The sequence below is a fragment of the Schistocerca cancellata genome, chromosome 3 (assembly GCF_023864275.1).
Source record: "Schistocerca cancellata isolate TAMUIC-IGC-003103 chromosome 3, iqSchCanc2.1, whole genome shotgun sequence".
In the NCBI taxonomy this organism is placed as follows: domain Eukaryota; kingdom Metazoa; phylum Arthropoda; class Insecta; order Orthoptera; family Acrididae; genus Schistocerca; species Schistocerca cancellata.
In genome coordinates, this window is record NC_064628.1 from 256757857 (window position 1) to 256780435 (window position 22579).

Below are 22579 nucleotides of genomic sequence, written 5' to 3' on the forward strand. Positions count from 1 at the left end.
CCTCTCTCTGGTTTTGTGTTGATTCCCCTGTGCTCACTTCACTAGCAATCCTATTCTTCCCACCACTGCATTTTGCACTTCACTAATTCCATCTATATCCAACTTCAACCCATCCAGTCATCTTTTCAGATTCTGTAGTCTACCTACATTTTAAGGGAGGAAACATTCTATGCTCTGACCCATAGAATGCCAGATATGATTTATTCTGATGACAAGATCCTTGTGATTCGTCCCAGCTCAATTATCTGAATGGAGGACTATTTTACTTCCTGAATATTTTACCCAAGTGGATGCTGTCATTAAACCATACAGTCAAGCTGCATGCACTTTGGAAATGTAGTGATTGTAGTTCCCCCCTACCCCCACTTTCAGATGTTCACAGTACCAACTTAGCAAGGCTTTGTTCACTAATGTTGCAAGGCCAGTCAGTCCTCCAGACTGTTTCCCTTTCATTTACTGAAAAGCCTCCTGCTAGTCTTCTGGACCCATATGTTTGCCTGGCCTCTCCCCTCTGATATAACTGCAACTATGGTATGGCTGTCTGTATTGGTGAGGCATGCAAAGCAACCCATTGTGGTAAGATGGTGTATCATGTGTCATCCAGAAATTTCTGTTGACATGAATCACATATCTTTTATATTCCAAGGTGCTGTTGTCAGTTCTAAATCCTAAACAAATAAATGACATGGAAGTATATTTAATATGATGAGACTTGCTAACATTTGGTTTTATATTATTTCAGTCATCAACTGCAGGAACCCTGTTACCGTATTTTGTTAATTTATGAAGTTTTATTGCTTCACAGATCATCTCCTGTGGAGCTGGTTATGATACAACATACTTTAGGCTTAAGAAGAACTTGCAAGAAGAGTTCAGTCTTACCTATTATGAAGTTGACTTCATTGAAGTTATTTCTCGCAAAACTGAGTGTATTAGAAGATCAAAAATCCTCAGCAGTATTCTTGGATTATGTAATGGTAAGCAATGTACACTTGTTTCCATATATTAGGGAAAGATCCCAAAACAACAATAACCTAAGTTTCAGTGTACTGCAACCACTGTTGTGCTGCAGAAAACAATGGCATGCGAAACATTGGTGCTGCAATCAGTTTGCTTCATTCATATGTACAACAGATTTCTGCATTTTTGTGGGTACGACAGTAGTTGGCACCTGTATAAAAGACAAGGGAGCTGTGATTGCAAATTTGGTGGAATAACATTGAGGCATCATGTAGGAGGTAAAAAACGTAATGGAGATCCATTGATAAATACGCAAAACAGAGGTTGCCAGATGGTCAGTTTTTTAACCTTTTGTTATTAATAGAGTTTGTAAACTGTTTATACATGTTTCTCAATCAAGTCAACCTGGATGGCCAAGGGCTATATTTGGGAACAACAACAGCTGTTTGATCACACACAAAAATAAACACCCTCCTTGAAGAAAGAAAAAGTCAGGAACTTTATTAAGTAAGAAGAAATGGCGTAGGGACACGGCGACCCTATCGCCCAGTGGGAAACCACTGCAATCAGCCACCCGAGTATTGGCGGAAAACCATACCTTAGTGGGTTAGGAGGAAATGCCAACCCAAAACCCTGAACATTTAGGGTTGTGCCTCTGCGGTTAACAACCATAGCTGTAAATCGGAGCTTGCTCCACTCAAGGTTAACTACCTTCGAAAGTCAACCATGGAAAGGTCTTTTAGGAAAAAATTTCCACCGTCCTGTCCAAGAATGCTGGAGAAGGCTACATTGGATTCGATGGGTAGCCTCCTAGAAGGCGTCAATGACTCGGAGCATTGGCAGTCACCATTCTTATGCCAGTTCATAAGAGCAGGATCAAACAAGATCAGATCAACTACACTGCAACTCATAATATTATGTGCATCAACAAATCGTACCAGAAAGATGGACACTGGAGAGTAGCTACAAATTAAACAGTCTACAAGGAAATAGAACTGGTAATGAGTACAATCAGGAAGAAACGCATTTCATTCTTCGGACATCTAATCAGAACACCAGAGAACAGGATCATCAGGAGAATAATAGAAAAATTGCAGAATAGTAAGTGCAACATTAAGTGGATTACAGAAATCAAGGAAGATATGGCTGAGCTACAGATTACATTGGAAGACCTAAGAAACAAAACTGACAAAATCAACAAACAAACCAGACTGCAAACGAGAATCAACAAACAGACAATAGGAAGGGTGATTTCCTATGAATAAAGAAGGATGAGCTCCGAGAGAATGAAGAAATACTGGGCTGACAGGAAACTGCAAAAGGCTTTGTATAAAGTTGGCTAGAGTGGTCCAATGAAGGCCATAAAATGTAAATAATAATAATAAGTAAGAAGAGAATAAAAATAGTAAGAGGAAGCAAATTTAGTTCTCAGACAGCAATTGTGGCAGAAATGTGACACATTTAAATCATTGCCCCACCGCAATGTCAATGATTATTTCCATACAGTGGTGGCAAATAGTGCACCTGATAATAAGCAACCAAATACAGGCACGACAGATTTACTCCAGCAGACACTATTTTCATCACTCACTGCCATAAATATTAAAAACTCATCACCTTAGGAGATACAAAAATCATTACCTCACCAATGAATCATATTTCTTCTGGTGATGACAGTACTCTGATCAGATACTTGAGAGGACCACCCTTTAGCTATCTTTGTAATTACTTGATGACTCATAAAGTATATTTACTGATGGACTTAAATAAACATAGGTGAAATACTTAATTAAAAATGGAAAAAAAAGAATATTACCTCAATTGTAGACACGTTCCAAAATTTCCAGTGTTTTTCTTTTTTAAAAAAATAGACATAGAATAGAACGTTGATCCATTTTTCACTGTGGAACTTCCCAGCTGTCTCTCAGTTTGGCTTTTGTAAAAGAAAGAGAAGTCCGTATAATTATGATGTACAAATGAAGAATTATGAGACCTAAACAACAAAAACTGTAATGTTATTGTACTCTGTGAACTAGCCAAGGCTTATTATTGTGAGGGCTGTGAACTTCTTACGTGGAAAACTAAAATATTATCACATTAACAGCATCCCTTCCACATGGTTGGCTTTCTATCTTCATAACAGGAAGAAGAGGATAATGTTGACAAAATGCATTGAAGGAATAAATCTAAAATCATAAAGGGACAATATAAAGTCTCACAAAGTTTGGCATTGGGTCCATTCCTGTTTCTAACTTTAGTAAATGACCTTTCAGTAACTTTAAAATACTGTTAAAAAACTATAATGTTTTCTGAAGAAACAAGCTGAAGTACTCAACAATCTTCATTCAGCAATATCTTATGCAGCTCATAAGATAATACTCCACAGCATACTGTTTAAGTAGATAACAAGCTAAAATGGAGTCAACACACACATATTCTAACCAAAAAAGTAAATGTAATATGTTGTATGTTAAGAAGTATCTCTCGCTATGCTTATTTGAAGACCCTCATGCACCTCTTTTCCTATTGCCTTGTGTTTTTGGTGACAGTTGCTATAGTTAATTTCTGTTTTCACAGACGACTTTTTTTCAACAGATGTAAACTCTTGTACAACTGGTATTCATTCACAAGGATACCATTTGGTTGGAGGTGACCTCCGCTGCCAGAATGATATTGAAATTGTTCTATCAAGCGCTGGCATATCATGGGCTGCACCTACGTTGCTTTTGGCAGAATGCTCCATAACTTACATGGATGAATCAAGGTGTGAACCTACTAATTGCATGCATGTCTAGTAGTTTAAAATACTGGTGGTGTAGTTGATCCTAAAACATACTTTTAAATTTTGTTTCACAGCTCAACTAAACTTATAGAATGGGCATCTACCAAGTTTCCTCATGCAACATTTGTCACCTTTGAACAAATATGTCCAGATGATGGATTTGGGCATGTGATGAAACATCATTTTGAATCTCTGGGCAGTCCATTATTGTCACTGAATAAATATCCAGATTTTGACTTGCAAATCAGGCGATATAAAGAACACGTAAGTATATCACATTATTAAATCAAATGTTGTTACACATCTATCTGTTTTATAATATTATTTATTATTGTATTGCAAGTGAAAGAACCTGTAAGTCTTAGTAGCTCACAACTGTAAGTTTACAGAGTGTCGATGTAGTGAACCATGGACCTTGCCATTGGTGGGGAGGCTTGTGTGCCTCAACGATACAGATAGCCATACTGTAGGTGCAACCACAACGGAAGGGTATCTGTTGAGAGGCCAGACAAACGTGTGGTTCCTGAAGAGGGGCAGCAGCCTTTTCAGTAGTTGCAGAGGCAACAGTCTGGATGATTGACTGATCTGGCCTTGTAATACGAACCAAAACGGCCTTGCTGTGCTGGTACTGCGAACAGCTGAAAGCTAGGGCAAACTACAGCAGTAATCTTTCCCGAGGGCATGCAGCTTTACTGTATGGTTAAATGATGATGGCGTCCTCTTGGGTAAAATATTCCGGAGGTAAAATAGTCCCCCATTCGGATCTCCGGGCGGGGACTACTCAAGAGGACGTCATTATCAGGAGAAAGAAAACTGGCATTCTATGGATCGGAGCGTGGAATGTCAGATCCCTTAATTGGGCTGGTAGGTTAGAAAATTTAAAAATGGAAATGGATAGGTTTAAGTTAGATATAGTGGGAATTAGTGAACTTTGGTGGCAGGAGGAACAAGACTTTTGGTCAGGTGAATACAGGGTTATAAATACAAAATCAAATAGAGGTGATGCAGGAGTAGGTTTAATAATGAATAAAAAAATAGGAGTGAGGGTAAGCTACTACAAACAGTATAGTGAATGCATTATTGTGGCCAAGATAGACACGAAGCCCACGCCTACTACAGTAGTACAAGTTTATATGCCAACTAGCTCTGCAGATGATGAAGAAATTGATGAAATATATGATGAGATAAAAGAAATTATTCAGGTAGTGAAGGGAGACAAAAATTTAATTGTCATGGGTGACTGGAATTCGACAGTAGGAAAAGGAAGAGAAGGAAACGTAGTAGGTGAATATAGATTGGGGCTAAGAAATGAAAGAGGACGTGGCCTGGTAGAATTTTGCACAGACCACAACTTAATCACAGCCAACACTTGGTTCAAGAATCACAAAAGAAGGTTGTATACATGGAAGAAGCCTGGAGATACGAGAAGGTTTCAGATAGATTATATAATGGTAAGACAGAGATTTAGGAACCAGGTTTTAAATTCTAAGACATTTCCAGAGGCAGATGTGGTCTCTGACCACAATCTATTGGTTATGAACTGTAGATTAAAACTGAAGAAACTGCAAAATGGCGGGAATTTAAGAAGATGGGACCTGGATAAACTGAAAGAACCAGAGGTTGTTCAGAGTTTCAGGGAGAGCATAAGAGAACAATTGACAGGAATGGGGGAAAGAAATACAGTAGAAGAAGAATGGGTAGCTTTGAGGAATGAAATAGTGAAGGCAGCAGAGGATCAAGTAGGTAAAAAGACGAAATCCTTGGGTAACAGAAGAAGTATAGAATTTAATTGATGAAAGGGGAAAATATAAAAATGCAGTAAATGAAGCCAGCAAAAAGGAATACAAACGTCTCAAAAATGAGATCGACAGGAAGTGCAAAATGGCTAAGCAGGAATGGCTAGAGCACAAATGTACGGATGTAGAGGCTTATCTCACGAGGGGTAAGATAGATACTGCCTACAGGAAAATTAAAGAGACCTTTGGAGAAAAGAGAACCACTTGCATGAATATCAAGAGCTCAGATGGAAACCCAGTTCTAAGCAAAGAAAGGAAAGCAGAAAGGTGGAAGGAGTATATAGAGGGTCTATACAGGGCCGATGTTCTTGAGGACAATATTATGGAAATGGAAGAGGATGTAGATGAAGATGAAATGGGAGCTACGATACTGCGTGAAGAGTTTCACAGAGCACTGAAAGACCTGAGTCGAAACAAGGACCCGGGAGTAGACAACATTCCATTAGAACTACTGATGGCCTTGGGAGAGCCAGTCCTGACAAAACTCTACCATCTGGTGAGCAAGATGTACGAGACAGGTGAAATACCATCTGACATCAAGAAGAATATAATAATTCCAATCCCAAAGAAAGCAGGTGTTGACAGATGTGAAAATTACCGAACTATCAGTTTAATAAGTCATGGCTGCAAAATACTAATGCATATTATTTACAGACGAATGGAAAAACTGGTAGAAGCCACTCTTGGGGAAGATCAGTTTGGATTCCGTTGAAATGTTGGAACACGTGAGGCAATACTGACCCTACGACTTATCTTAGAAGCTAGATTAAGGAAAGGCAAACCTACGTTTCTAGCTTTTGTAGACTTAGAGAAAGCTTTTGACAATGTTGACTGGAATACTCTCTTTCAAATTCTGAAGGTGGCAGGGGTAAAATACAGGGAGCGAAAGGCTATTTACAATTTTTTTAGAAACCAAATGGCAGTTATAAGAGTTGAGGGGCATGAAAGGGAAGCAGTGGTTGGGAAGGGAGTGAGACAGGGTTGTAGCCTCTCCCCGATGTTATTCAATCTGTATACTGAGCAAGCAGTGAAGGAAACAAAAGAAAAATTTGGAGTAGGTATTAAAATCCATGGAGAAGAAATAAAAACTTTGAGGTTCGCCGATGACATTATAATTCTGTCAGAGACAGCAAAGGACTTGGAAGAGCAGTTGAACGGAAGGGACAGTGTCTTGAAAGGAGGATATACGATGAACATCAACAAAAGCAAAACGAGGATAATGGAAGGTAGTCGAATTCAGTCGGGTGATGCTGAGGGAATTAGATTAGGAAATGAGACACTTAAAGTAGTAAAGGAGTTTTGCTATTTGGGGAGCAAAATAACTGATGATGGTCGAAGTAGAGAGGATATAAAATGTAGACTGGCAATGGCAAGGAAAGCGTTTATGAAGAAGAGAAATTTGTTAACTTTGAGTATTGATTTAAGTGTCAGGAAGTCATTTCGGAAAGTATTTGTATGGAGTGTAGCCATGTATGTAAGTGAAACATGGACGATAAATAGTTTAGACAAGAAGAGAATAGAAGCTTTTGAAATGTGGTGCTACAGAAGAATGCTGAAAATTAGATGGGTAGATCACATAACTAATGAGGAGGTATTGCACAGAATTGGGGAGAAGAGAAGTTTATGGCACAACTTGACTAGAAGAAGGGATTGATTGGTAGGACATGTTCTGAGGCATCAAAGGATCACCAATTTAGTACTGGAGGGCAGCTTAGAGGGTAAAAATCGTAGAGGGAGACCAAGAGATGAATACACTAAGCAGATTCAGGAGGATGTAGGTTGCATTAGGTACTGGGAGATGAAGAAGCTTGCACAGGATAGAGTAGCATGAAGAGCTACATCTAACCACTCTCAGGACTGAAGACCACAACAACAACAACAACAGATGTACCTGTAGCTGTAGCTGAGAGGGCTGTTATGATGGAAGTGGACACAGAACAACAGATCGAGCTAGGTTGTGCAGTGGGTAGCGCAGTGGATTCACATCTGGGAGGACCGCATTTCAAACCTGCGTCTGGCCATCCTGATTTAGGTTTTCTGTGATTTCCCTAAATCGCCTTAGGCAAATGGCAGGACGGTTCCTTTGAAAGGCCACAGTCGAGTTCCTTCCCAAATCCGATGGGACCGATGAACTCCTTGATGGTTGGTCCCCTCCCCCATATCAGACAACCAACAACAGATCAACAGTTGCCTTTGAACATGATTATTAGTAGTGGGGGCTTTCATCAGTTGAGTTTCTTGTGATTTAAGAGTGGCTTGCACTTATTCTGGAGACTTTTGCTTTGTAATTATGGGAGCTCTTTGGACTAGTAATCAGAACACACACAAAGGATAGGAGTAAGAAATGCCACATATACATTCTACATCTATATTTACATGTATATCCGTACTCTGCAAACCACTGCAAAGCGCATGGCAGAGGGTACATCCCATTGTACCAGTTATTTGCGTTTCTTCGCATTCCATTCACTTTATTTATTCTTGTCCTCATGATCCCTATATGAGAGATATGTAGAGGGTTGTAGTATGTTCCTAGAGTCATCATTTAAAGCCAGTTCGTGAAACTCTGCTAGTAGACTTCTTTGGGATAATTTATGTATGTCTTCAAAACTGCCCCAGTTCAGTTTCTTCAGTGTCTCTGTGACACTCTCCCACAGGTCAGACAAACCTGTGACCATTCATGCTGCCCTTCTCTGTATACGTTCAATATCCACTGCTAGTCATGTTTCGTATGAGTCTCACACTTGAGCAATATTCTAAAATGGATTGCATGAGTAATTTGTAAGCAATCTCCTTTGTAGACAGATTGTATTTGCCAGTATTCTGTGAATAAACCGAAGTCTACCTTCTGCTTTACCCACAACGAGGCCTATCTCCTCATTCAATTTCATATCCCTACAAAGTGTTGCATCCAGGTTTTTGTGTGAGGCTGATTCCAGCTGAGACTCACTCACATTATAGTCAAAGGATATTATGTTTTTTTTTTCATTTTGTGAAGTACACAATTTTAAATTTCTAGCATTTAATGCAAATTGCCAATCTTAACACCACTGTGAAATCTTGTCAAGATCTGATTGGATACTTATGCAGTTTCTTTCTGACAGTACTTCATTATGGGTAACTGAATCTTGTTGATAGAGGGATAAATGAGAGTAAGTTGATCTCTAGTCCTGTTCAAACTCCAAATCAGGTATTTGATGAGATGGAGGTTATTGTTAATACCGTCCATGAAGTTATTAATATGCAACATGAACAGTAAGGGTCTCAACACACTTCTGTGGGCACAGCTGAAGCTACTTCTATGTCTGACGATGATTCTCCATCCAACATGCTGTGTCCTCCCTACCAAAAAGTTCTCAGTGCAGTCACAAATTTTGCTTGATACCCCAATTGATCAAACTTTTGACAGTAAGTGTAGGTGTGGTACCGAGTGAATTGCTTTTCGGAAATCAAGAAATACTGCATCTTCCTGACTGCCTTGATCAGAAAGCTTTCAGTATGTCATGTGAGGAAAGTACAAGTTGAGTTTCACATGTTGTTGTTGTGGTCTTCAGTCCTGAGACTGATTTGATGCAGCTCTCCATGCTACTCTACCCTGTGCAAGCTTCTTCATCTCCCAGTACCTAATGCAACCTACATCCTTCTGAATCTGCTTGGTGTATTCATCTCTTGGTCTCCCTCTACAATTTTTACCCTTTACGCTGCCCTCCAGTACTAAATTGGTGATCCCTTGATGCCTCAGAACATGTCCTACCAACCGGTCCCTTCTAGTCAAGTTGTGCCACAATCTTCTCTTCTCCCCAATTCTATTCAGTACCTCCTCATTAGTTATGTGATCTACCCATCTAATCTTCAGCATTCTTCTGTAGCACCACATTTTGAAAGCTTCTATTCTCTTCTTATCTAAACTATTTATCGTCCATGTTTCACTTACATACATGGCTACACTCCATACAAATACTTTAAGAAACGACTTCCTGACACTTAAATCAATACTCGATGTTAACAAATTTCTCTTCTTCATAAATGCTTTCCTTGCCATTGCCAGTCTACATTTTATATCCTCTCTACTTCGACCATCATCAGTTATTTTGCTCCCCAAATAGCAAAACTCCTTTACTACTTTAAGTGTCTCATTTCCTAATCTAATTCCCTCAGCATCACCCGACTGAATTTGACTACATTCCATTATCCTCGTTTTTCTTTTGTTGATGTTCATCGTATATCCTTCTTTCAAGACACTGTCCATTCCGTTCAACTGCTCTTCCAAGTCCTTTGCTGTCTCTGACAGAATTACAATGTCATCGGCGAACCTCAAAGTTTTTATTTCTTCTCCATGGATTTTAATACCTACTCCAAATTTTCCTTTTGTTTTCTTCACTGCTTGCTCAATATACAGATTGAATAACATCGGGGAGAGGCTACAACCCTGTCTCACTCCCTTCCCAACCACTGCTTCCCTTTCATGCCCCTCAACTCTTATAACTGCCACTTGGTTTCTAAAAAAATTGTAAATAGCCTTTCGCTCCCTGTATTTTACCCCTGCCACCTTCAGAATTTGAAAGAGAGTATTCCAGTCAACATTGTCAAAAGCTTTCTCTAAGTCTACAAACGCTAGAAACGTAGGTTTGCCTTTCCTTAATCTAGCTTCTAAGATAAGTCGTAGGGTCAGTATTGCCTCACGTGTTCCAATATTTCTATGGAATCCAAACTGATCTTCCCCGAGGTCGGCTTCTACTAGTTTTTCCATTCGTCTGTAAATAATATGCATTAGTATTTTGCAGCCATGACTTATTAAACTGATAGTTCGGTAATTTTCACATCTGTCAACACCTGCTTTCTTTGGGATTGGAATTATTATATTCTTCTTGAAGTCTGATGGTATTTCACCTGTCTCATACATCTTGCTCACCAGATGGTAGAGTTTTGTCAGGACTAGCTCTCTCAAGGCTGTCAGTAGTTCTAATGGAATGTTATCTACTCCCGGGGCCTTGTTTCGACTCAGGTCTTTCAGTGCTCTGTGAAACTCTTCACGCAGTATCGTATCTCCCATTTCATCTTCATCTACATCCTCTTCCATTTCCATAATATTGTCCTCAAGAACATCGGCCCTGTATAGACCCTCTATATACTCCTTCCACCTTTCTGCTTTCCCTTCTTTTCTTAGAACTGGGTTTCCATCTGAGCTTTTGATATTCATACAAGTAGATCTCATTTCTCCAAAGGTCTCTTTAATTTTCCTATAGGCAGTATCTATCTTACCCCTAGTGAGATGAGCCTCTACATCCGTACATTTGTCCTCTAGCCATCCCTGCTTATCCATTTTGCACTTCCTGTTGATCTCATTTTTGAGACGTTTGTATTCCTTTTTGCCTGCTTCATTTCTGCATTTTTATATTTTCCCCTTTCATCAATTAAATTCAATATTTCTTCTGTTACCCAAGGATTTCTACTAGCCCTCGTCTTTTTACCTACTTGATCCTCTGCTGCCTTCACTATTTCATTCCTCAAAGCTACCCATTCTTCTTCTACTGTATTTCTTTCCCCCATTCCTGTCAATTGTTCCCTTATGCTCTCCCTGAAACTCTGTTAAACCTCTGGATTAGTCAGTTTATCCAGGTCCCATCTCCTTAAATTGCCACCTTTTTGCAGTTTCTTCAGTTTTAATCTAGAGTTCATAACCAATAGATTGTGGTCAGAGTCCACATCTGCCCCTGGAAATGTCTTAGAATTTAAAACCTGGTTCCTAAATCTCTGTCTTACCATTATATAATTTATCTGAAACCTGTCAGTATCTCCAGGCTTCTTCCATGTATACAACCTTCTTTTATGATTCTTGAACCAAGTGTTGGCTGTGATTAAGTTGTGGTCTGTGCAAAATTCTACCAGGCCGCGTCCTCTTTCATTTCTTAGCCCCAATCTATATTCACCTACTACGTTTCCTTCTCTTCCTTTTCCTACTGTCGAATTCCAGTCACCCATGACTATTAAATTTTTGTCTCCCTTCACTACCTGAATAATTTCTTTTATCTCATCATACATTTCATCAATTTCTTCATCATCTGCAGAGCTAGTTGGCATATAAACTTGTACTACTGTAGTAGGCGTGGGCTTCGTGTCTATCTTGGCCACAATAATGTGTTCACTATGCTGTTTGTAGTAGCTTACCTGCATTCCTATTTTTTTATTCATTATTAAACCTACTCCTCCATTACCCCTATTTGACTTTGTATTTATGACCCTGTATCGCCTGACCAAAAGTCTTGTTCCTCCTGCCACCAAAGTTCACTAATTCCCACTATATCTAACTTTAACTTATCCATTTCCGTTTTTAAATTTTCCAACCTACCTGCCCGATTAAGGGATCTGACATTCCACGCTCCGACCCATAGAACACCAGTTTTCTTTCTCCTGATAACGACGTCCTCTTGAGTAGCCCCCGCCCGGAGATCCGAATGGGGGACTATTTTACCTCCGGAATATTTTACCCAAGAGGACGCCATCATCATTAACCATACAGTAAAGCTGCATGCCCTCGGGAAAAATTACGGCTGTAGTTTCCCCTTGCTTTCAGTCGTTCGCAATACTAGCACAGCAAGGTTGTTTTGGTTAGTGTTACAAGGCTAGATCAGTCAATCATCCAGATTGTTGCCCCTGCAACTACTGAAAAGGCTGCTGCCCCTCTTCAGGAACCACACGTTTGTCTGGCCTCTCAACAGATACCCCTCCGTTGTGGTTGCACCTACGGTACGGCTATCTGTATCGCTGAGGCACGCAAGCCTCTCCACCAACGGCAAGGTCCATGGTTCATCTTTTCTGGTTCATCTTGTATTCTTTCGATATACAATTAAATTTTCCCCAAGAATCTCATTGCCATCAATTTCAGGTTTTGTTCAGCTTTTTGTTGTGAACGCTTTGGCAGTTAATCCCTAACCATTTCTTTCAGTCTTACACTGATACTTCTGGGTTTACTACAAATATTGTTATCTAGATTGGATGGAGAGTTGCCTAAAAAAAAGGTCTTGCATGTGCCCCACACACATTCAGCTACTGGAGTAGCAACCTCTAATGTGTAGTGCACACCTGACCCATTTAGAGAGACCCTGCAGTTCTCAAGCCTATGGTGCAAGCTCAGAAATTACATCCTAGCTTATCACAGAACCTTCGAAGTCTCTGGTTCAGTGCTTCCTCTCGACTCGGAATGAACGGGTCACGATCAGATGAGAGGACAATGCTGCAAATTGTGAGTTTAATTGAAACTCCTTGTGCAAGACTTGTCTTCTCAACCTTCTCTACCAGATGCTGGAACGGTCCAAGTACTACCTCTGAGCATGACAGCAGGCATCATTTGTTCCAATGTGTGCCACAATCCGCAGCTGGTTGCTCCCTGTTCCCAGAATAGCCTCTACAACATGTTGAATGAGGCTCCCAGGCATATGTACTAAGTACACATGGTGTCCTTTCCTGTCTCTTGCTGCCATTTCCCTAAGGGCTACCATCATTCGCCATATGTTTCAGCTGTCAACGATTAATAGACCCTACCCATTTGTGTTTGCCTCCTCTTGACACTGGACAAAACAGGCGAAATGATTTCCACTTGCTTACTTTCAGTGCCACTGAAAGACAGCACCTTGAACTTGTTGGTTTGGGAGATCAATATAACTAACACCTGAGTCTTCCCTAGTCCCATCCATACTGTACAGGGCCTCTAGATCTATTAGTGAAACACCACTCATAGTCAAGTCGACAAGTAATGACAGATCATATAATTTCTACATAGGAGACAGGATCCACAGGAGTGGATAGTACCTGAGATATCTTCGGTACTGGTAGCACAGGTACATGACTGTCAAGATTCTTCCAACACACCTATTCACACCAGCTGCCATTTCATTGACATTAGTCAGGGTGATTTCCAGCTGATTACAAAAGCAACTAAGTCACCTCGTGTTTGAGAACAGCTGTTACAGTGGGGCAGCATTTTGACTTGTGCAGTGTGTTACAGGACAGGGAAAAAATAACTTTAAACAAATCCTGATCATCTTTTATATCTCTTGTACTAAAAAGATTACTAATTCCCTATAAGAATTGAAACAAATACTCAAAACTAGATTTATATTAAGGCAACAGAAAAATATGTGATAAAATTGCTAATTTCCTAAAATTTTGGGGGTTAATTATAGTCATTAGCAAACTCATAAATAGAGTTAATTTATGATAAATGTTGATAATAGGTAGCCATCTTTAAAGGAAAACTAGATGTAACAATAGAAATATCATGAATACCAATTTACTACAAATTAGATTATGCACAGGACAATGGTAACTTCCAAAAGTTCTCAGAAATAATCCAGTGTGCTTTATTCTTTGGGAGTAACTGTGAATCACAAATGCTGATTTGTTATGAAATATATTATCCAACAACACTTGTATCAGTAACTTACAAAAATATAATTTTAAACATTCAGAAATTCTATAAAAATAACCTATTTCTCAAATAATTGTACTGTGTAATTAGAGAATGATTGTTTTGCGTTAGGATAGGCCTACTGTTCTCAAAAATTTGAAAAGAGTACAAGTAAGGTTAAACCCACAGTTGATGATAACAATACAAATAGGTTTCGATACAGTTAGTAAAAGATTATGCACAAGTGACACAAACAGTAAAATATGTGAATCTATATTTCAGTTTGGCACATAAATCTTGTACACGTAGTCTTACACAAAGGAAAGTTCTGAAGTTGGCTGTTACTTATAAATAAATGTGTGAATTGCTTGGAGTTTTTACTTAGCTGTTTTTGTGCCAACTCCTACACTGTCATGCTGTAGAAAAACTCTGCAGTGTGAGTTTATCTTGGTAAAAATCCAGAAAATGTGCAGTACCATTATTTCCTGAAGACTGTCCCCTAATATTTTTAGGTTATAACAGTTTACCGTCCTGGCATTTCTTGATTATTAATGTAAATAGTATATTACTAGTTTGTATATCTACCAAATAGTTTCATTATACATAAAAACACTTTTTTTTGTATAAGTTCAGTAGTTTTATTTTTGGTCTTTTTTCATGCTTTAGGGGGTAACATTTTCTGCAAACCATAATATGAATACTGGACTCAATGAATTGTATACTTTTTCTTATTTTTAGGGGTGGAGTGCATGTGCATCCATGTCTGCATATGAGGCCTTAAAGCTTCTCACAGAGGATGGCAAAGTGAATAATGTTGTGAGACTGGAACCATTTGATGAATTTGAAAGTTGGCATCTTATGTGCTGCCATTATACTTTGACCATAGCATCCAAAGGGGTGCTGGAGAATTGGTTCAGTGATGATAGGAAAAAAGAAAGTATTAACATGTCACAAAATTTACTCTGTTATTCTGAAGACAGTGCCCTCCATTGGTCTGTGTTACCTGTCCAGGGGCGGATACCAGAACGATTTGGTCATGCTAGTGGAAGACTGGACGAACATTGCATAGCACTAGTGGGTGGCTTCGGAAAGAGCTACAGTCAAGAACACAGCAGGCTCAGTGAAATTAGTATTGTTAATACTACGGATTTTACAGTTCAGCATGTCACTCTTCATTCTCCTCTTCCAAAAGGAGATTCATCACTGGCTGCAATGCATTCAACTTGCATACCACTTCATAATGGGAGGCTTTTGATAATTGGTGGGCGCACTTCACCGACACGACCAGTGAACACAAAACCAGTAATCCTGTCTGTGTGGAATAAGGACATGGAAGTTCTTGATCTAATTGGACCATGTCCACGTTGGAGACATACAGCAACACTCATTGGCAGTGAGTCCACCACCCAGTTGATTTTGCTCTTTGGTGGAAGAACTTCGAATCTGATTGTAAGTGCTTTCATTTTTTGAAAGGTATGTAATGTATGGTTTGCTTCCATTTACACTTACAGCAGAGGTGATATATACTACCACCAGTTTAAAATGGAATTGTAATTTGTTCATCACAAGTAACAAATTTGTGTATGCTTAAACTATCAACTTCTTGATTTGCATGTTTCTGTCTGTTCTCTGTTATATGTATGTTTCACATGTGGGACACATTAGCATTTGCAAACAAAACGTGAGACATGTCCTATCGTGCTCTTCACTGATTGTAAAATGTTAATGTGTACAGGATGCAATGCTATGTTCCGCTGTGGAAATGACATTTAAAGGAAGCTCGTCACTCAAACCACACTTGGCTGCAATGTTTCAGCACACCTTTTAAGTTAATTATATGCAACATTGTGAGCAGCTGGGAAGATTAGCATAAGACAGAGAAAGATGGACAGCATCAGACCAGTCAGTAGACTGGAAACATAAAAAAAAAGGAATGAAATGAGTGTATGATCTTAATGATTTGTTATTTTTCTGCTTATGTCTCCAATTTCTGTCTCTAATTTCTAAAGTATGAAAAGCTGTACATTGCAGTATACATTTGTTTTAAAACACTGAAACCAGTCAGTAAATAATGCAGAATCATAAACTTTATCTTTAAAAATATTTGACACAGTTGTTAAATAGGTGACTCATTGTAAATGATGGAAAATATTGGCATTGAACTTCGTGCAGAAAACTGTCTGTTCTACTAATGAAAGTAATCTTAAGTAGTTGTGTTGCTCCTCACTTATGCACACTAGTGGGTAGAAGTGAGCTACAAGCTGCCAGATCACCATGCTTCACAAGTACATACAACTTTATGTATCAACAAAAACATTTGTGTTTGCATAATCTGCACAGATCATAGAGGTTCCACAGGCCTTAGTGACATCTCACATTGAGAGCTAGGTTGGATGCTAGTGCTTGAGATAAATTCCATCTCTGATACTTGAACCACTTGGTTTCCTTGATAGCCAAACACCTGATAATCTACACAAAAGGAGCCTCCGAGAAGATTGTGATGATATGCGATCAGGATGATAAAAGCAATTGGGCATACCCTGGGCAATGCCAGATATGATTCAAAATAATCTGACGGCTGATCCTTTCACACCAGAAACACATATACCTGAGCCCTTTTCAGGGTCACAGTTAACAATTATGTCTACTAACATAGAAGGCATAACAACAGCCAAAGAAGAACTGCTAAGAGAACTGTGCAGTCAGCACCAGTGCCTATACTGTGCATGCAGGAGACACGCAGAATTTGTGACATGCGCAGACCAAAAATAGACGGAATGTGTCTCACCATCAAAAGACCACATGATAAATATGGAAGTGCTGTCTTTGTTCATCCAGATCTTATCCACAGCATTCAAGGAGGAAAACAACATTGAAATTCTCACTCTAGAAACAGTTAATTGCACCATTACATCGCTTTATAAACCACCTGGCGCTGAATTCATTGTTAACAAACCACCCAATTTTCTAAATAAACATGTGCAGATAGTGATTGGCTATTTCAACAGCCATAGTACCATTTGGGGCTATGATCGTGAAGATGAAAATGGGACAGCAGTACAAGTATGGGCAGAAGCAAGTCACCTGACTTTAATCCATGATGCAAAACTGCCTGGATCTTTTAACAGCAGCAGGTGGAGGCGAGCTTACAATGCTGACTTAATTTTTGGTAGCAGCAGTATCAGCCAACAATTTGTAAAATCTGTCTGCTCCCCAATACCCAAATCACAGCATAGACCAATAATGTGTCAATTATTTGCTGCTATAAGACCACAGGAGGTATCTTTTCGGAGAAGGTGTAATTTTAAGAAGGCTGATTGGTAAATATTTGTGAAATCGCTGGACATAGAAGAATCTTGTATAGAACCAATACCCAAATGCTATGACACCTTCACAGCAGCTGTAAACAGATGTTCAAGTATGTCTATCTGTCGTGGCAGTCGAACGTGTTATATCCTCGGACTTACTTCAGACCAAGCCACCCTACTAACTGAATGCAGCTACTTATTTGAAGAAAACCCTTTCAGTGAAGCAATTATGGAAGCAAGGAACAATCTTATTTCCTCTATACGGGAGGCAGAAAGGGATAAGTGGACTGAAACTATAGAAAACGTGAATCTGAAAAGAGACAGTCCTTAGGCTTGGAGACTTCTGAGACACCTAAACAATGATTCGACTAAGACCACTACACATCATAATGTCAGTGCCAATCAAATAGCACATCAGTTACTGATGAACGGGAAACCAACACACAAACCACAAAAACCGAAATTGTAAAGAGAAGAGCAAGAGGAATGTAATGACCTTACATCGTCATTCAGCATGGAAGAACTATAGAAGGCTATCAAACAAAGTAAAAATGGCAAATTAGCTGGCTTGGATGATATGCAGATCAAATTACACACGTTGGCTTAAATACAAAGAAATGGATTCTCCAACTTTTCGATAACTGTGCAAGCAGAAACCAAATTCCAAAGATATGGCGGGAGTCGACTGATTGCTTTGCTGAAACCTGGTAAAGAAGGAAATGATCCAAAGAATTTTAGACCAGTTGCACTACTTTTTCATCTTTACAAAATGCTGGAAAGACTGATTTTAAATTGCCTGTCACCTGCAATTGACCCCTCCCTTATACCTCAGCAATCTGGATTTCGTCCAGGTATAAGCTGTACTGGACAGTTGCTAAATCTCACACAATTTATAGAAGATGGCTTCGAAGCTCGGAAGGTGACAGGAGTGGCATTTGTCAACTTATCAGTGGTGTATGATCCAGTCAGTCACCATCTACTACTAGTCAAGGTCTACAATCTGACCAAAGATTTAGGTTTAACCAGACTCATTGTCTCCCTTCTTCAGAATCGCAGGTTCTTCATCAACTTTCAAGGACAGTGTAGTCAATGGAGACGTCCCCTGCAAGGAAGTGTTGCGGCTCCAGTTCTTATATAATATACTACAACACAAACCAGTTTAAACCAAGCCCATCAAAGACCTAGGTACGTGCTTTTCATTGGAGAAACAATGAAGCCAGTTGCAAGTTGAAAATAGTACACTCGGGGGTCAAACTGGAACACAACAAGACTCCAGAATACCTAGGAGTGACTCTTGACAGATCTCTCACTTTCAAAAAGAACTGCATGAAATGCAAGTTGAAAGTTTCCACCAGGAACAATCTCCTACAGAAACTGGCCAGTTCACAGTAGGGTAGTCAACCTGAAACAATCCGAACATCTGCAATGGCACTATGCTTTTCTGCAGCAGAGTATGCCTCTCCTGTTTGGTATAATTCAACTCATGCCAAACAGGTGGATATAACTCTCAACGAAACCAGCAGAATTATAACAGGTTGCTTGAAATCCACTCCAGTCGAATAGCACCACCACATGTTCGAAGAGCGATAGCTGTGAAGAAGGAAAGAAAGGCAGTGGAACAGGAAATTACCCATCCTCTGTATGGGCATTAACTGCATCCACAACAACTGAAGTCAAGGAAGAGTTTCCTTAGGACATCAGAGGAACTTGGAACCAGTGCTGAAAAAGCTAGGTTACAACTATGGAGGGCTATGACTTACCTTCGCCCTGGTTGGAAAAGAGTTGTTGAAGCTTTACCTCCAGGTCACGACGGGGAATGGACAACTTGGAAGTACCTGAATAGACTGAGATCTGGAGTTGGAAGATCAAAAGTTAACTTGGCAAGATGGGGATACACTGATCCAAATTATAGTCGGTGTGACTGTGGAGAAAAACAGGCAGTTCGACACATGCTTTGGTGTCGACTGTGTCCAGTCTCCTGTACAGATGATGATCTTCAACAAGCAACAGAAAATGTACTGGAAGTGGCCAAGTTTTGGTCAAAAGTAATTTAGTCATAATTGTGTAAAATGCATGTACATGTTCCTGTATGTTTATGACATGAGAATAATAACAATAATCTACAATGGATTCATTTTTGAGGTCTATACAGTACACTCATGAATTATGACTGCCAAGTGCCCTTTGGATGTTTGGTACTACTTATGTGAAGCCAAACAGCTAGGGTGGCACTGTCACTGAGAATCATATCATATCATCTCTGTTGCCTGTAGTACCCAAGATTTGTCTTACAGGATTTAATGAATAACCTCCTCAGACATCACCAAGGGAGTCTGTCACACATCTTTAATGTCTTTAACCTTTGTTGCATGTACACATGAGATTGGATTCTTCACAGTAAAGTTTTAATACACTCAACCTACCTCAGAGTTCTGAGTTCAAAGATCGTCTAACATGATGCTCTAAAGCCTAGGCATTTACACAATAACTTGTGGGCACTAAGTCGTTATTTCTCAGATGTATTATGTATTTTCTTTTAACCTAAGAATTTTTGCAGCTGGCTTTATGTAAATCATCTCTTGTATAATTTACATTTACACTTCTTACACTGACAGCACTGTTCTGGCCCTTTTTATTAAATCTTTTGTGCGGCAGTGTTTCAACAAATTGGCATCCTTCGTCTGCTCACAATTCAAACAACAGTTCAAATGACATACAGCTATTTTGAAATATTTGGCAATAAAATTGTAATGTAGAGTGGTTATAGTTATTTGGGGAAAAGAAAAAACATCTGGCATGTAACAGTAAATTTTTATTCACCTAAACTCTCACTCAGTCACCCTCTCCTAGCCATGTTGTCTTCCGATGTCCCAGTTTCTATTTGTAACCATGCCTTCTGATTCAATTACACATTGCAATCAAGTTTTTCTCCTTCCACTTCTTTTCTCATCAATATATCCATTAGCTTATCGAACTGCATTGTCTCAAAAGCCTTTTTGAGTTCGCAAATACTCCTTTGCCCTTTTCTATATACTGTATCTTTCACCAATAGTCCCTAGACGTTCAGTGGTATCCTGAGTTCCTTTTCCCCTTCTGATTTAGTTGCAAAGAGAGGTCAACTCCTTTCCACTTGCTTCTCATAAGATTTCTGCAGGAACATCATCTACACTACACACTTTTTTTGTTTTCCATTTTCTCCAATACCTTCCTCGCATCTGACTTTAGAATAATTTCAGCTTCCCTCTTCATGTACTTCTTCTTCCTTCTCAGTTTGCAGATCAGAAGGTGTTAGATCTGCTTCATAGAGACATTCAATATACAGGGTGTCCCATATATCTTGACCACCCTAAATAACTGTTTTTCCAGATGCAAATTACAAAATGTTTCAAGCAAATATTCTTTAGCCATCAAAGGAACATCAATCAGCATGATTGCCTTCATTGTAGCTTAGTTTTCTTTTTTTTTTTTTTTTTTTTTTTACAAAGATATGAACAGCAGTATGACTTTTTTAAATGGCATCCTGTATTTTTTATTCGGTAATTCATTTCCTCTCCTAAAGACCTTTTCAAAAATGTATCACAGTGTACCATTCACTGATACGCAACATTATTAATTACATAACACAACATTGACTTAGAGCCGGGGATCACAAACTCATCCACTTTTTGGAGTTGTCAGAAAACAAATGAAAATCAAGTAAAAACATAGCGCAAAATTGACTTTGACTCTCTTGTACCATTGCCCAGAAGTAGAACATTCAAAGGTGCTCAAAGTGGTGACCCTGGACACCGATACGCTGGTGCTCTCGTTGAATGAAAGAATTGTTTACTGCTTCCATTGTTGCCTGCTGAAGAGAATTACAAGCCAGTATAATACATTCCTGCATGTCCTCTGGAGTTGTTGGAATATCATGATAGACAACATCTTTAATACATCCCCAAAGAAAAAAGTCCAGAGGATTTAAATCAGGAGACCTAACAGACCAAGTAACTGTTCCTCCTCGACCAATCTATCTGGCAGGATACCTTTGGTTCAGAACACGATGTGCACGCAAGGCATTATGTGCTGGACATCCATCGTGTTGATATCACATAAGTATCCCGGTTCTTAGCGGCACTTCATGCAGAAGAGGATGAAGAATTCGTCTGAGGAAGTTGGCATGTGCTGTGCCATTTAGACTACCATTGATGAAATTGGGGCTAATAATTGTAGTACCAAACATCCCACACCAGACGTTAATTCTCCATTGACACTGATGTTCCACCTGTCTAGCCATCGTGGGTTGTCGCTGGACCAATAATGCATGTTCCTTGTATTTCCCTGTTCTTTGTTTGAGAAGGAACATTCATTAGTAAATAGAACATTGGAGAAGAAGTTCGGGTTGGCGCGGATTTGCTGCTGTGACCACTGACAGAACTGTACATGATTCTGGAAACCATTCCCATGCAGTTCTTGATGTAGGTGTACATGGTAAGGATGGAACTGGTGACCTGTAAGAATACTATGTACACTGGTTTTAGGAATGCCAATCTCATGTTCAAGCTGTGATGTGCTCACATGTCGATTCATAGCAACAGAAGTGAGAACAGTAACTTGGCAGCTTTGTCTGGGCGAGTGCTATGGTGATTGTGCTGTCGTGGGTTGAAACTTCACATTTCCTGAAGCATCGCAACATGACGAGAAAACATCCCCCGGGAAGGTGGGTTCTTGTCAGGATGTAGCTCTCTGCACAATTCCACTGCCTGCGTAGCATTTCGCCTACCTTCAACAACAACAACAATAAAAGAAACTTTATATTGATGCAGTTTGTAGGAAAGACAGCTCTAACTGTGTGCCTGCTCTACACAACAGTATTTAAAAGGACTAAACTACTGTACTAAATGTACCCGTACATAAGAAAACAGTATTGCAATTACTGTTGTGCTAACTTACATTCCCCGTAGATGAGTAGCACTTCTACCTTCTTTTCACTGGTGTACATTCTGCTCACACAACTCTTCAACTGACAATGGTTGACAGAATGATGGGTGTGCATTCTACTTAGGTTTACATTTGTGCTCTGTCAATATCAGCACGTGGATGTGTTCCATTACCCCGACCCCCCCCCCCCCCCCCCCCCCCGGCCCGCCAGGGGGTCCACAACTCTTTTGTGGATACGTGCATAGCGAGCACGGGACCCCGAGCTAATAGGGCCCTCCTTCCTTTCCGGGCTGCATACCTTCCTTTTCCACATCCTTCCCCATCTTCGCCTCCCCCTCACCTCCACCTCTTTCCTTCCCTTTCTCCTCCTCTGGGAGTATGTTTTGTGCCTACGTCCGGAGACGGA

General features: G+C 39.7%; 1 protein-coding gene across 3 annotated transcripts in view; it reads left to right on the forward strand.

Annotated features, from left to right (window-relative positions):
* The window catches only part of LOC126174907 (tRNA wybutosine-synthesizing protein 4-like), a 71368-nt gene that overhangs the window by 11094 nt on the left and 37695 nt on the right, over positions 1-22579 (forward strand). For 2 of the 3 annotated variants that reach the window (XM_049921341.1, XM_049921339.1), the window contains exons 3-6: positions 806-977; positions 3538-3724; positions 3817-4006; positions 14684-15394. In XM_049921341.1, the coding sequence (XP_049777298.1) occupies positions 806-977; positions 3538-3724; positions 3817-4006; positions 14684-15394 (1260 nt within the window). The remainder of the gene's footprint in view (positions 1-805; positions 978-3537; positions 3725-3816; positions 4007-14683; positions 15395-22579) is intronic. The other variant, XM_049921340.1, reaches the window with a different exon arrangement.